Raw genomic sequence first — 15,264 nt, forward strand, 5'->3', positions numbered from 1 at the left:
ATGCAATTGAAATCTCAGAAGTGAAAGTATGCAATTTAAATAAAAGCAGCAGACAAGATGGGGCACCTGGCCCCAATGGTATCACGCAAGCCCTGTACAAAATAGATTCACCTTTTTGCGCAAGGTACCTATCAAAAGTCTTTAAAAACGTCCTGCAATTAAAAACAATTCCTGAATCATGGGAAGCCTCTATAATAGTATGGATACATAAGGGAGGGGAGTGGTCAAAACCAGAAAACTACTGCCTTACTACGCCTCAGAACACCCAAGCTCAGCTCTTTGCTGGGATACTTCTGAAAGAACTTTTATACTGGGCAGAAGAAAAGCCGATCATACCCTCAAATCAAGCTGGGTTCGTTCAAGGTTCATGATAGATAAATACAAATTAAGGAAACAACAAATCTACCTCGGTTTTGTGGATTTCAAATCTGCATTTGATTGTGTTCAAAGCAACCCTCTGTGGCAAAAACTGGTTAAATTGCATATCCCGCCCTGCCGCTTAAAAAGCAATCCAAATGTTATACTCGGACACATGGATAAGAGTGAAAATAGGTGATGGTTCATTGTTGTCAATGAAATTTAAAACCTCCCAGGGTTTGAAACAAGGCTGCCTTCTTGCACCATACTTATTTAATTTGCTTTTAGATGATCTAACACAAGAGCTGGAGTTTGCTGAGTCAAACAAAGGTCGGCCTGCAGTGGCTAATTCATAAAATATCAAACTATTTGTTACTTAATGATACGGTAATAAATAAAAAATACAAAAGTGATGGAAGTAAGTAATAAGATTCATAAAAAATATAAGTGGTTCCTGCAAACTCAGTAAGTAGAACAAGTTAAAACATATTAATATCTCGGAGTAATATTTGATGAGAAGGGCTCCGTCAAGCAACTTAGGATGGATTTACAAAGAAAAGGAAATTCCTTACTCTTGGCATTGCATTCATTACAGAGGTCACTAGGAGGCCACCAACCACTAACCAAACCAGTATTAAAAATAATATCTGCAAAACTTCTACCAACTATCTTGTATGGAGGCGAGGCGATGCGGGGTAGAGATGCAGTAACATTAAATAAAACTGTTGCTTAAATATTTAGATCTCTGTTTAAACTTCCATGCAATGCATTGCCAGCTCAGATAAGATTAGAATTTGGTCTGCTAAACCAAATCATTGTATGAAAAGGAGCGTACGTTAAAACCTGGAAAATAATAAAATCAAATATTTCTAATCAGTTAGATCAAGTTCTTTGGCTTGAAGTTCAAACAAATCCAAATTCACCAACATGGAAGCATGTAATTGAGACAAAAGAAGATCTGTCCATTTATTTCTTATGGGATGAGCCTCTGACTCCAGCAACTTAAAAAACCCATCTATGGCTTAATGAAAAAAACATCAATGTTAAAGGACAAAGAGCTCTTTGCACCTAGGTCGCATGACTGGATGGTTATAAACGAATATAAAATTCTTATATCACAGTTCTATTCAGAGTCTGGATGGTCCCCGCTACAAAAAAGAAGGTTCATAAGAGCACAATTTGGAATACTTCCAGACCTTGCGCATGCAATGCCCTGGTTGAGGCAAACAAAACCAACATCTTGTAGGATGTGTAAACGTGGCGAAGAGAACATCATTAATTTAATCTGCATGTGCCCGACCTTACTGGATCTAAGACGGAGGTTGCTAAGGATACAGTTTAACCAGCGGGCCATTCGTTCATGCAGACAAGTGGTGATAGTATGTTTTAAATCATCTGATACAGCTCTGAATTGTATATTTGTAAAATTCATGAGAACAGTGAAAATGAAAATGGCAAATATTATGTGATCACACTTTCAGCCCTATTAATGAATGTTTTATTAAATAATATAATATAGAGATATGTACGGTAATCATCTTTTGTCGGATTTTGATCAAAGTAAATATGTAATAATTATTTTTATAAATAAACTATTACCTTATCATTTATGGATTACAGCATGAGTACAGACAAACCCCCACACAACAACAGGTCAAGCTCCTGGACATGCTTGCAACAACAAAAGAATGAATGATCACCAAGAAACGCTCCAGCACATGACGGAAGGCCTGTCACTAAGATATCCAACAGGGTGAATCCATTTACATCAAAGACCGCCACCCTAGTAGCAAGTTTTGCCTGCCTTTTGAACAGCAGCTGTGGGTGGTTGTACTTTACAAGGGCACCATGGTGACCGCTCGTCAATGAGATGAAGAAGTCACACAAAATATTTCATTCTTCAAGAAGGTTAATTACGAAGACACTGGGTCCAATGAATGCTCGTCTGAACAGGGAGAAGGTGCCCAAGACTTTGACCAATCCTCATTTTCTCAATCACCTTTACGGCATGTCTTGCAAGAATACTCCCAATGCCGTGGCAGGCTCTTGCCGACATCTAGCCCAATCCAGCAGCACCCACCAGCGAGCAGAGAGGCAGGGTAACTATGTATCATTGTTATTTCTATTAGTCTGAAAGTTTGTATTCGTTGAAAATGTTGTAAAATTGGGAAGGAATGTAATGTACCATCTTACCCAAGTGGTGGGGTGACCTAAGTAGAAAAAATGTGAATGTGTGGGTTTTGTCAGGGTCCCATGTGACGTTGGGACCCCTTTAAATAAAACGGAGATGAGACTGCTACTCAGTCATGTAGCCACTTAGCAATTATAAACACTGTGTGGGCTCAGGTTATTTCTGGGCTCATCATCATAGTGACCAGGTCCTTTTTCATACCTATGGGCCAAGCCTACACCTTTAACACTCACACCTCCAGCCATGCCCTAACCTCCTTTGGAGCACGTGTCTCTCCCTGTGAGGTGAGAGGTTCTCTCTTGGAGTGCCTCTCTCTCTCGTGCCTCAGCCAACAAAGTGGCTGCTTCTCTTGGTGCCTCTTGCTGGCTGTCTTCGGTCAAAATTACAGAGCTGTCAGTGGTTGACAGATTGGCTGCATCGCAATGTACTTAACTGCTTAATTTCTTTCATAAAGCGCCACAGGGCCATAAATAGCGTAGCATAAACAAACAAGGCGTGGCGCGGCCTACCGTGACCCTAGGAAGATAACGAGGCACAGCACTCGAGGCATTCACTGCTGAGTTCTTTCTTCTCTGGGGTTCTCCTGACGGTCGGAAGATGCCTGACCAAGTCATCTCCAAATAAATGTGGTAAGCTCGCTGGACACGGTGGAGTTATCAACAAGTTTTTTTTTTCCGTCAGTAAAATAACCACTGGTTAGCATCCCAATCTAGGTTCAACCAACAACTGTCTTGGCAAGAATCAAACCACCCAGAACCCAATAATGTCATAGGATCAACATTCCAACAGCCAGGGACTGAGCTGCTCAGAGCTCAGAAGTTCAAACAAGTTCACATTATAACAGTTTTTCTGTTCATCAATTAACTCAAATGCTGATTGAATAAATATTGCTAATGTGCAGAATTTAGTTACACAACATTGTTGTTTAAGAAATCTTTGATTCATAAGTGTTGACACTATTTTTCAATAGCGTAACAAATATCTCAACAGCATCTAATTGGCATGAAGCATGGGCTAACTGTGCACTCTCCTATGCAGCGATACCCTAGCTGGAAGCAAGTGGATACTTCCAACGACAAGCAGAAGTTGGATTTCAATACATTTTCTTCAACCCCTTAATCAGAGGGATTAGGAATGAATCCAGTGCCCAAACAGCCATTCCTCAACCTTCTAATTCATGGTGCATTGATAAGATGTATGTGAGGAAGCATGAACTGCTCTCAATCTGCTTGAACTGCTGCTTGTATGTAAAACTCTCTCGGGCATTACAATCTCTTTACAAGGCACCAATGTTTAAAGATGCTCCGTACCTCATAAATGGCAAAGCCAATGTCGAGATTGTGCTCCCGTAACTTTCGAAGTTGTCGCCGGTTCTTCTGCATTAGGGCAACAAGGAGGCTGCACGCAGGTTCGTTGTCTTCTGAGTCCTCGTCTTCCTCCAAGAGTGTGATTTTGTACTGGGGGTTGATCCAGAACGTGTCTGAACAAACAGATAAGAAGGAAAAGAACTGACTGCAAAAGAGCAAGTTACAAATGAAAATTGTGAGATGGAGCAAACAAACTGGAGCAACCTACAAAGGTAATGGTCAATGTGAGAGGGAGAGACCAAAAAGAAACAAGGTGGTAATGCGAGAAGGCCTGAACAAAGAGGATAACTCACTAAAAGGCAATAAATGGAGGAGTGAATAGAAAGAAGCAACTTACCAGGGATAATGTGAGAAAGAGTCAACAGAGAAGAGTAACTTACAAGGGGCATTGCGTGAAAGGGTTAACAAAGAGTAGCAACTTGCAAGGGACAATCCATGAACGAGAGACCAGAAAGGAACAAATTACAATTGGGCGATGTGAGAAGGAGTGAAGAGAGAGGAGCAACTTGCAAGGGGCAATGTTTGGAGGTGTGAATAAAGAGGAGCAACTTATAATGACTAATGTGAGAAAGAGTCAAAAGAGAAGAGCAACTTACAAGGGGCAAAGCATGAAGTAGAGACCAGAAAGGAAAAACTTACAATGGGACAATGCAAAAAGGAGAAAACCGAGAAGAGCAACTTAGAAAGCAGCAACGCACAAAGGGGTGAGCAGACCAGAGAAGATTACAAAGCACTATGTGAGAAACAGCAAATACTAAGGAGTGTTCATGACAGAGGATTTAACATAAAAACTATTACCCAGGCACACATACTCAGGACCAAATAGGAGTAGGCAACTATGTGACTCTTTGAACTGGGTATGTTATCTGTGGGATATTAGAGCAACAAAAATGATAGCCAAAACAGGCTTGCAAGAAATCTTCCTTCCACTGTATCATCAGAGCAATCCAGCAGTATGGAACACAGTCTGACTGTCCAGATCATAATCCTTCAGTGAGGCTTCTGGGGTTGAGCTTGCTAACTCTGTTGTGTAAAGTGAAAAGAAGACAAAGGCACTTTGAGTCAGTGATATACTCCCAATGAGTAATTCCTGGTCATTTAGTTCACAAGTTGTGCAGTCCTCAAGACGTTTTGGAAGTCCATCGGTGTGATGGACTGCAGAGATAGAAGGCTCACTTTTAAATTCCCTATTTGTTGCCTTTATCTCTTGATAGAGGCCCATCTGGGATGTTACTGTGGCATTTTGAATGGTAATGCCTTTTTCACCAAGAGGATACCTTACAATATGGGATTTTCTCCGAGTACTCCAATGATAAGAGATATTCACATTCTCAATGTACTGGAATAGAAGAAATTTGAAAGAACAGTCTGCTTTTATTTCATAATCTGAGATTCCTGTTAATTTGTTAATTTCAGATTTAATACCAACCGATTCCCCAATTATTGCTTTTTCTTATTTTATCAAGACAGCTCTGAGCAAGATTGGCCTCATCCAGTAGACGCTACCTGCAATGCGCTGCATGTAACTTTCCTGACCCGCCCACCCTGTTTCCTCTCTCCCCACCTGCCTGAGTTGCGGCTCTGCCGCATGCCGGGAGAATGCGAAGTGGACGCTGAGAAGGCTGCTGATGTCGGAGCGGCGAGAGGCAAGATCAAATCGGTGCTAGTCCGGGGCGCTGGTGTAATACTGCAGCCATATCAAGCTGCACAGGAGGGGGCCTCCCTAAGAGTTTTTTAAGGCAAGCCAAGGCAGCGCGCATGCGCTGTATGGAGGACCTGCTGTAATCACTTACGGAGTGCAATCCCTCCTCATGCTTGCCTCCTGTGTCACTCTTATTTGCTGTCTCCTGATTTGTTTGTGCATCCGATACTTCACTTCCGTTTCTCTTTGAGGAGCAACACTCAAGTGCAGATTAATTTAACTTGATTAGTGCCCCTTCATTGATGCAATGCAAGTACTCATTTTTTGCATTTTGCCCATCTGTTCTTTCCCCCCCCATTGCTCGTTTTCTCCATCGCTTTCACTCGTTGCTTTATTTTTCTGTTGTTTTCATTAAGTTTGAGCGCAAAGGATTTTATAAAGCTTTCATGTTTTTCTGTTGCTTTTTTAAGTTTGATTTGAAAAGGCACCGCTGCCTTCGAAGTGCAGCCGCAGCACCCCACTGTCCCGCCAACATGTTTCAAGGGTGAACCATAGATCGGATCACGGGCTTTGCCCTGCAATCAGGTTGCGATGTGCCCCTCCCCCACATTAGAAAACCTCATAAGAGACCAAACTACCGGAACCGCATAGTCCCATCTGTCCAGCGCTGGCTTGACCGCTGCCTTGGCAGTAGCTTAGATCGCACCCATCAGCTCATATTTTTGGCAACTGTAGCCACATCAGAGCTGCCCGTAACAGCAGCAGTAACTCCATTTTCCCAACAACATGCGGGTCTTTGAGACCAAGGGCAACGAGCCCCAGCGTGTGAATGACACAAGCCCAACTGGAAAGATATGTTAAACCCATGCATCCTGCCTTCACCCAGCCTGCTACTCAACTCGCCGTCTTCATTGCCCAGCTGTGCTATATTTACTTCACCTCTTTCCTCACACTCCCGCCTTTACAGTATTTCCCTTGGCTCCGTTCCTAACTGTACTCCCATTTTCCCGTTGTCCCTTCTCTCCTGCCCTTGTGTATTGCTTTCCTCTCGCTCATTCTGCCACTTCCTGCCCCCGGCTGTCTTCTTTTTTTTACCCTTCAACATTTTCTCCAAATCAACCTACCTCCACTTTCTCTATCCTTAGCACCAGTTCTCACTCGCAGTCTCTCATTTCCATTGCTCTCCCCCTTCTCTGCTCACCAGTCCTCCTTCCATCCCCTCCTGTTTCTTGGTTCATTTAGCCCTTTTCCTCTCATGCTCTAAGGGGCTTATTTATGAGCCCCTTGCAACACTTTTGCAACACTGTTGTGTCATGTTTTGTGATGCAGCGGCGGCATAAATAATGCGCCACATTGCACCATATTTACAAAGTGACGCATCTAGGCAGATGGGACACTTTGTAAACCCCTGCACCACATTAAACCTGCATCAGGTATAATGTATGTAGGGTGGGCGTTCCCCCGCAAGAAGGCCTCATAGAAGTGGTGCAGCATCTTCCATCTCTCTCCTCTCATACGTGATAACCCCTTGAATAAAGGCTTCACACGTGTTTGGAACTGTGAAGCATACATTTCTCTAGGGTTTGTCTTGTGGGAGGCATTTCAGGCAGCATGAGAGCTGGTCTTGTCTCCCGAGAGCTATGCTTTGTACCAAGCTGCACGAGGTCTGTCCCATGCTAGCTGCAAGCAGTTGGGCGCAGTGGCAGCTGCACAAAACCGAGCTAGCCTGCAGCAGGCTGATCCGAGCAGCATGAGTGCTGTGCCAGCCTTCCGACAGGTAGGCCAAGCTGCACGAGAGCTGTATCCAGGTGACTGGGAGTTGTGTTCGATTGACTAAGACGTGTTGAATAAGACGTGTCTGTTTCACAAGAACCATGGACTCTGTCAGAGAATTGAGCATTGAGAGTTGATAGGTTTTAGCAGAACTGTGTCAGCTTCCTGAGAGCTTTACCAGAATAGTTTTTTTTTGCAGTTTTATATAGCGCGAACTCGACCCAAAGGTATTGGAGCACTTTATATAAGCACCAGTTACATTACAAAAGGACACATTCATTTTTGGTAGGCACAGGGTAGTATGTGATTTTCCTAGAATTACAGGATGATTGAGCCAACGCAGAGACTCAAAGTTGGCAGCTCAGGCCCTTTCTCCACATCCTCTAGTGCATGTTCACAGTTTAGCCATAATATCCCAAAGGCAGGGTCGGAATGGAAACACAATTAGGCCCGGGCACTCCCAAAACAAGCATTTTCAATGCAATAGGTCTCACGTTGCTGAAACTTTGAACTATTAGCATTGCCAATAATAATGCAACGCCAACAGCTCAAACTTGCAGTATACAAGACCTATTGCATTGCAACTGCTTATTAAAAAAAAATTTTTTTTAGAGCAGCTGTAGCCAGTTATAAGTAAGCGGGGAAGTGAGGGGCAGCCAAATTGGTAAACGTGGTGTGCCTCACAGCGGTGAAAGACTGTGATTTTGAATTTGTGCCTAATGTGTTAATTTATCGCGCGGGTTAGAACTGTTTGGCCGCACCTTTAAATTCCAGCTTCTAGGCTGCATACAGACTATTAAGCGCTGTACATATCCTTCACATATGCCGTCAAGTGTCTAAAACAGAGTTTAATTATGCCTTCAAAGTTGTCAGATGTGATAATCAGATATTTTGCATATCAGGTGTAACCCGTGGGGGCTGAACTTGCTGGATAACTTGCGAATCACTATATATTTATACATTTAGATTAGATAGTGCATACATGTGAAAAGACATGTTGCACTTTAACTTTTAGCACTTTGGATGATTATTATTTAAAACAACTGATGAATTTATTGAGATTTTGGTAAAGTTTAATTTTCAGCACTTTATGGAATATTATGGTTTTTTTTTATTTTGTACGTTTGTATTATATAATTGTAGGTCTGATGGTTTATAGATCTCAAAAGGCACATTACAGTTTAGCTTTCAGCACTTTAGGTCATTAGTTATACAGTAACTGATGTATTTCTTGAGACTTTGGCATTTTTATATTTTTGTAGCATTTTTCTTTTTCTTTTATTTTTAGACTTTAGTTGCTCTACATATCTTTATTGTATGTGAGATAGCCAGATATTCCTGGACTCAATAATATTCTCAAACCCTAGACGGTGCAGGCCAGATAGGTCACCACAGTGCAGTGGGGAATATTTTAATAGATAATGCGAAATGTTGAAAGTTATAAGGTTTACCGTCACCAGCCTGCACAACAAGCAAAAGGCCAAAAATATTGAAGAGTGGATTAAAAGACAATTCTCCAGATATAGCTCTAATTCAAGTTACTCATTTTGAAAACGGATGTAAGACCAAATTTGGCAATATTTAAAATCTGGGCTGAGAACAATGCATTTTCTGTGCAAAGGCAGCGCATATAGGCGTGGTGATTTACATTAATAAACAACTTAAGTATATTTGTACTTTTCAGACAGACAAAGAGGGTAGATGGGTGTGAGTCAACGGTTAAATAGAAGGTTAAAAAGGTACAATAGCAACCATTTACGCCCCTGTCATAGACAACCCGATCCCCCTGATAGAATTATTTCAATCATTGATGGCAGTTCCTGGTAAGCTGATTCTAGGAGGGGATTTGAATTTTCTTTCAGAGCCTGAACCTAGATTTCTCCGCGAATACACAGAGGCAAACAAAGCCCAAAACTGCAAAGATATTAGCAGAGTTTCTGGAAGTCGTAACCTAACTGGTTGATGGAGGAATAAATATCCAACCCTGCGAGAAAATACTTGTACATCAAAAAGATATAAATCTGCTGCCTGATTGGATTATTTTTTATCGCCTTCTAACTTTGGTCTCCATAAGTACAGTCACTTAGTAAATGGCTTTTCAATCACTCGTTAAACGAGACGCATGTGACTGGGATTAAAATTAGTCTTCCCACATGCAGATATTTCTTTAATTAAGTAAATTTAGAAGATGAATCCTGCGTTTCAGAAATTAAAAATTATATAGTTAGCTGTTTCAAACTTAATAATAGTACTGCTAGCATGGAAATTACATGGGACACATTTAAAGCTTCGAGACGCGCCCATATAACGTCAAGAGCTATAGCAGACAGAAGGAACCAGAGAGAATACAGATAGGGTCCAGGACACAATTTAAAACAAGTCAATGAAAGATGTCTGAGACATAAAACACCCATTAGCAAACAGGCATTTAGATATGCTAAACAACAGGTGCTGGATTAATATTATGAGCAGGGTTATCTCTCTAATAATGCTTATTTGCAAAGATGTATTCAGGAAAGTGAAGATGCTGGCAGTTTTACAGCCTGGCAGGTGCGCAAATAGAGAGATCAGAATGCCATCACATCACTTTATAAGATGGAGACAAATACTCGGATTACCATTCAAAAACCGCATCCATCGAAGGAGTGCTGTTATACAGACCGCCTGGGCCGGCTGGCCCTTTTCTGAAATCCCTGAAAATACTATAGCAGATCTAGCATTGAGATACTCTTAATTCATTTTCCTAGTAGAATTTAATCTCCATATGGATACGATTAATAATAAGAGGTAGTTGTACAAAAGAAATTGATGTTGTCTCTTGATCTCGCCAAACATATATTCAGTCCCATGCACTAAGCGGGTCGTGTGATTGACTAGATATTTTCTATATGTTTTGATTGTAGAGGATCCACTGCCTCAAGTTTGGTCTGATCATTTTCTGATCAAATTTTCTTTGTCCGCCCATTCAAAAGCGCCCATCCACCCTTTGAATTCCCTGACCACAAGGAGAGCCTTTCATAAGATCCAGCTGGAGGAATTTCAATGCATTTTAGAAGATAGCGCTCCTTTGGTTGGCATGGGGGAAGCTGACGTTCGAACACTAGATAACTGGATTAAGGAAGCAAGGGAAAAATTAGCTTCACTTTTGGCCTCCAGAACGAAAAGAACTAAGCCCTGCAGTCGGTGGTATTCAAGTAGCCTTATACTAGTGAAGAAAAATGTTAAAGCTCTAGAAAGTAAATAGAGGAAAGGCTATAACCTGAAAGATAAGGAGATTTATACATTGCCTCTAAAAAGGTATGATGTTGACATTAAAAGTGCAAAACTTGAGTTTTCTTTGAGGGCAAAATTATGGGATCTGCTATTAAAACAAGAGATTTTTATTATAGTTAAAACATTTCTAACACCCACAGCTGTCACTATTTTTCACCATCCTTCTACTACTTGGTGTGAATAGCTTGCATCCTATATTCAGTTAAAAAGTCTGTCAATTCGGGCTAGTCTCTCCTCCGGCTTTCTGCCGAATGATGAGATTCTTAAATTTACACAGAGCACTAGCATTCCACCAATCAAGTTGACACTATCTAATTTTGAGCCTATCTCATTGGAAAGCTCCCTGTGGGAGTTAAGCATTTTAAAATCGGGCTCTCCATCTGACCCCTGTCCACTCAATGTAGGTGTGCTAGGTGCACCTGTAATTAACTCTTTAGTAAATAAGATATTAAACTCCTATTTAACGCCAACTAGGGTTCCTAGCCCCTGGAATCAAGCAAGGATTCTGCCTTTTGCTAAAGAAACCTTCTGCAGATCCTGGAACGCTGTCAAATTACAGACCAATATCTCTTCTCCCAGGATTCTCCAAGATGTTCGAGAAGCATGTTAACCTTCAGTGCCGGAAAGCCATGGATGTTGCTGAGAACGCCCCCAGCGTTAACTGTGTTAAAGGGAACGATATTTACAAGGCAGTGTTAAGCCCAAAAAAATGACTTAGTGCTGCCTGGTAAATATGAAGCAGGCTCCTGCGCCATCGGAGCGTCAGAAAAAGTGATGCACCGGCGGCGCAATGGGCTTACAAATGAGCCCCTTAATGTTCATCTTACCCCTCTTGCCCAGTAATTGGTATCCCCAGGTGCCAAATTTACATTAGGTGCTGAGGATACCCAGCTATTGTTCTTATGTGGCATGGGTGAGAAACTCCCTGGGAACTTGATTAAAATCTGTCTAATGGCAGTTTTTCATTAGTTCACAATACATCAGCTTAGGTGTAACGTTGAGAAGACAGAGATTCTCTTTTTCGGTGACATCGACTAAACAGTTGGAGGGCCTTCTGGCCTGAAAAGACCTCTCACCCAGGCCCTCAGGACAGTATTGTCAGGGACTTGGGGGTGAAATGTGATGTCCATCTGTCGTTTAAGCCACAAATGCAATCTGTTGTGGGTACATTCTTCGGGATTTTATGATCACTGAAAACATTTTTATGCTTATTGTCCCCCTTTTCAAAGGCTCTCATCACGTCAAGACTAGATTGTGTTAACGCGCTTTACCTGGGCCTGCTGAAATATCTTCTAGAGAGACTGCAGGTGGTGCAAAAGGTAGCCGCCTGCCTCCTTCTGAAATGGACATTTTCGAGATCTGGATTGGCTTCCGATTAGAAAAAGAATTGGCGCTGGTGTTGACTATGAGGCTCTTCCCCAATCGGGGACTGCATACCTTAGAGCCAGGTTCAGCTTCCACCCTCCCTTCCAAAATCTGAGATCTGCCAATAAACTATTGGCAGTGATTCCCAGAATAAGGAATACTAGAACAGGAGGTTGATCATTGGCTTTTCTGGGTGCCACTGCTTGGAACAAACCTCTGTTAGATCTGCAGGCTGTTTCTAATCTGTCAGCCTTTTAAAAAGGCTGAAAACCTGGCTTTTTAGTTAGGTTTGAACTACAGTCCTGTCCTCTGATCTTTGGCTTCTGCGCCTGGACACCCAGCTGAGTAGCTGTGCACAATATACGTCTAATTTCATCATCATCATACAGGTTATGTTTCAGCAACATTATGAGCATATATATAGCTCTAAACAGGATGTGGATATTGATTAGCTGCGATCTTTCTTAGGTAATATTTCCATGCCGCAATTTGATCAGCGACAAGGTCAAGTCCTAACTACACCTTTTACTTTACAAGAAGTAGAAGAAGCGGTTAAATCTTTAGCAAGTGGGAAAGTGTGTGGGGAGTATGGTATCCGGTCGAATTTAAAAAAATGTTTTTATATATTTTAAATCAACAGATTTTGAAATTTGCTAATCATACATTGAATGGAGAAAATATTCCACTGTTGTTTAATGCAGCTGAAGTTGAAAGTTTTCTTTATAAAGATCAAACTCCCGAAAATATGAATTCATGTAGACCAATCAGCCTCCTAAATACTGACTTCAAAATAACAATGAAATTGTTAACAAATAGAATGAATATTGTGGTGGGTACACTAATTGATAAAGATCAGTGTGTATTTATAGCAGGCAGACAATTTCCTCTAATACACATTTCTTAATAACCTCGTAATGCTTCTAGAAAACCCAAAGGTGACTTTTCCAACAAGCACTGGCAAAACCAATATGTCTTGCTTTATTGTGCCAATGCTTGTGAACACTTGCATTCACAAATGCTCAACATGTGAAAAGAGAGGCAACAGAAAAAGGCAATTAAGTGGCCAAAGAAATGTTCTTGAGTCTTCAGATGCGAAAAGGAATGCTTTTGTATTGGCTTCAACCCGGTGCATATGCAGCCAACACGTTTCTCCTTAAACAGGGCTTCATCAGGACTGCAATTATAACATGTTTAAATCAGTATATTTGTACAGATGATAGCTAATGTATATGCAAAATTTCAGTTCTTGGAACTTAGACAAAGTGTCAAAACACCTCTGGTCCAGATGCACGGTGGATTTAACAGAACGTAAGTTGCACCTGCATCCGAGCCAGTATGCTCAGCAAAGAAAACAATGTCTGGACTCCCAGAGAAGAGTCTCAAGAAAGCAAAGAAAAGAAACAACGAGAAGAGCTGTGAATGTGGAAGAAATTCCAGGAAGCACAGGAACCCAGAATGTTACACCCATGGCAAAAACTTAAGTGCACGGTATAAACCTATGTTGATGGAAAACCTCAACTAAGAATAAAGACCAATGTGCAAAGGCCCAGGTGCGCAAAAATTGTGTCAGAAAACAACATTCTGACCCCCTTACCAATATAAACACCACCACACGGTTCGTGGGGTGAAAGGTGTCACTTCAGAATATTTGTTCCACTCGAAATATTCTAGTCTATAAAAAGCCAAAACGACATTCAAGGAAACTGAACCTGGCAAGACCAGTTCGCCAATGATACAGAGAAAGTCCCCCCAAGTTAACGCTATTGTACCTTAAGGTTGAATACGTTAGTTCCGATAGGAGCCAAAGAATGATGCGTCCAATAGCTTAATACTTTGCGGTCGTTCTGTTTTAAAATTGGGTTGAAATCAGATACTCCCTCCCATGTAGGAGACGTAAATAGTAACAAGGACAAGCTGAGAATAAGACATAAAATGCCTGGTTAATTTAAACCTGGACTTACAGGGTGTGACACTATTAAGCCACCCTTGTTAACATAATTTAACTACAAGGTGTATATAAAGTGCATTATGCAAAGTCATAAAAATAACTGATTCAAAACGGAATAAGGAAAAGGGGGCCTAATGTCAGCCAATTGCCCTGGGCAAGTTACCCAGTTATTAGCAACAGAATCATACTGAGGTCATGTAGAGGGAATGTCATAAAATGTGCCCTGTACAGGTCCAGAGCTAATGTACAGAACAGATTTACAGAAAATGGGATAAAAAGGTACTAAGTGCATACTAGGAAATTATCATACAAACTTATCATATCCCCTGCACAGGTAAATAACTGGTACTCAAAGCAGAAATACATACAAGAAACCCACAATGGGCCAACAAAACGGGTACAGCTGGGTGGCAGATTGCCCATCCGACTCATGTAAAAAATGAAGGTGGAATAGTCACAAATACGAAAAGACGAGTTCCCAACCTACACGCGGCATGTTTCTATTAAGCGGCACCGTACTCTGACTCGCCCAAATGCAGCATTCATATCCGTACATTAATGTGTGGAAACGGGTTTACAATCAGCCATCAGAATGGATAACGCTAAGTGGCTGAACACCAGTCCTATTCTATAAAATAAGCGTAAACTAATCATGAGATTAAAGCATGAACGTCCCAACTCTTACACAGCAAAGTACCTGTCAGTGACTCGCAAAATAGCGTTTGTACATGCCAGGAACCTGTTTTTGCGGTCGCAAACGGGCCGATCTCCTGTTAGTTACAATGGGCCACAGTTATGAACCTATTTTGCGTTTGCAAACAGGTCGATTAGTAGAATCAGCCCGTTTGCAAATGCAAAAAAGGCTTTTCATATGTGTCAAACCCTATTTTGCAATTCGGTAACATGTTAGCGAATCGCAAAATAGGTTTACAATTTGGTATTTGGAAGGGGCCTTTTTAGGGCGTCCCTTTCAAATACCGAATTGCAGTGGTATGTATGAATGTTTTGACCATAAATGCGATTGCAAGCATACTTCAAGTTGGTGATAAACCATACGCAAATTTACTTTTAAACACTGCATAAAAAAAAAATGATTGCTTTATTGAAAAGTAATCATGGGCATGGTGGCCTACTGACCCTAGCAGGCCACTATCCTCATTATTTTAGCAATTCCTAGGAAGTCGTAAATTGCGACCAACTCATTAATATTAATGAGGGAGGTCGATTTGCGAATCCCTAGGAATCACTAAATGAAACTCTTGGAGTTTCATACATTGGGACAAGCGATTACCTAAATACAATTCTCTGAATATCGCAGTTAGGTAATCGCTATTCCAAATGTTGATAT

At 41.3% G+C, this 15,264-nt stretch overlaps 1 protein-coding gene across 1 annotated transcript in view; it reads right to left on the minus strand.

The window, feature by feature from the left end:
• The window catches only part of LOC146813820 (calpain-1 catalytic subunit-like), a 494,946-nt gene that overhangs the window by 202,320 nt on the left and 277,362 nt on the right, over positions 1-15,264 (minus strand). The window contains exon 10 of the mRNA XM_085610274.1: positions 3,859-4,028. Within this exon, the coding sequence (XP_085466400.1) occupies positions 3,859-4,028 (170 nt within the window). The remainder of the gene's footprint in view (positions 1-3,858; positions 4,029-15,264) is intronic.

This window comes from Triturus cristatus, chromosome 6, assembly GCF_964204655.1.
Source record: "Triturus cristatus chromosome 6, aTriCri1.1, whole genome shotgun sequence".
NCBI classification, from domain to species: Eukaryota; Metazoa; Chordata; class Amphibia; order Caudata; family Salamandridae; genus Triturus; species Triturus cristatus.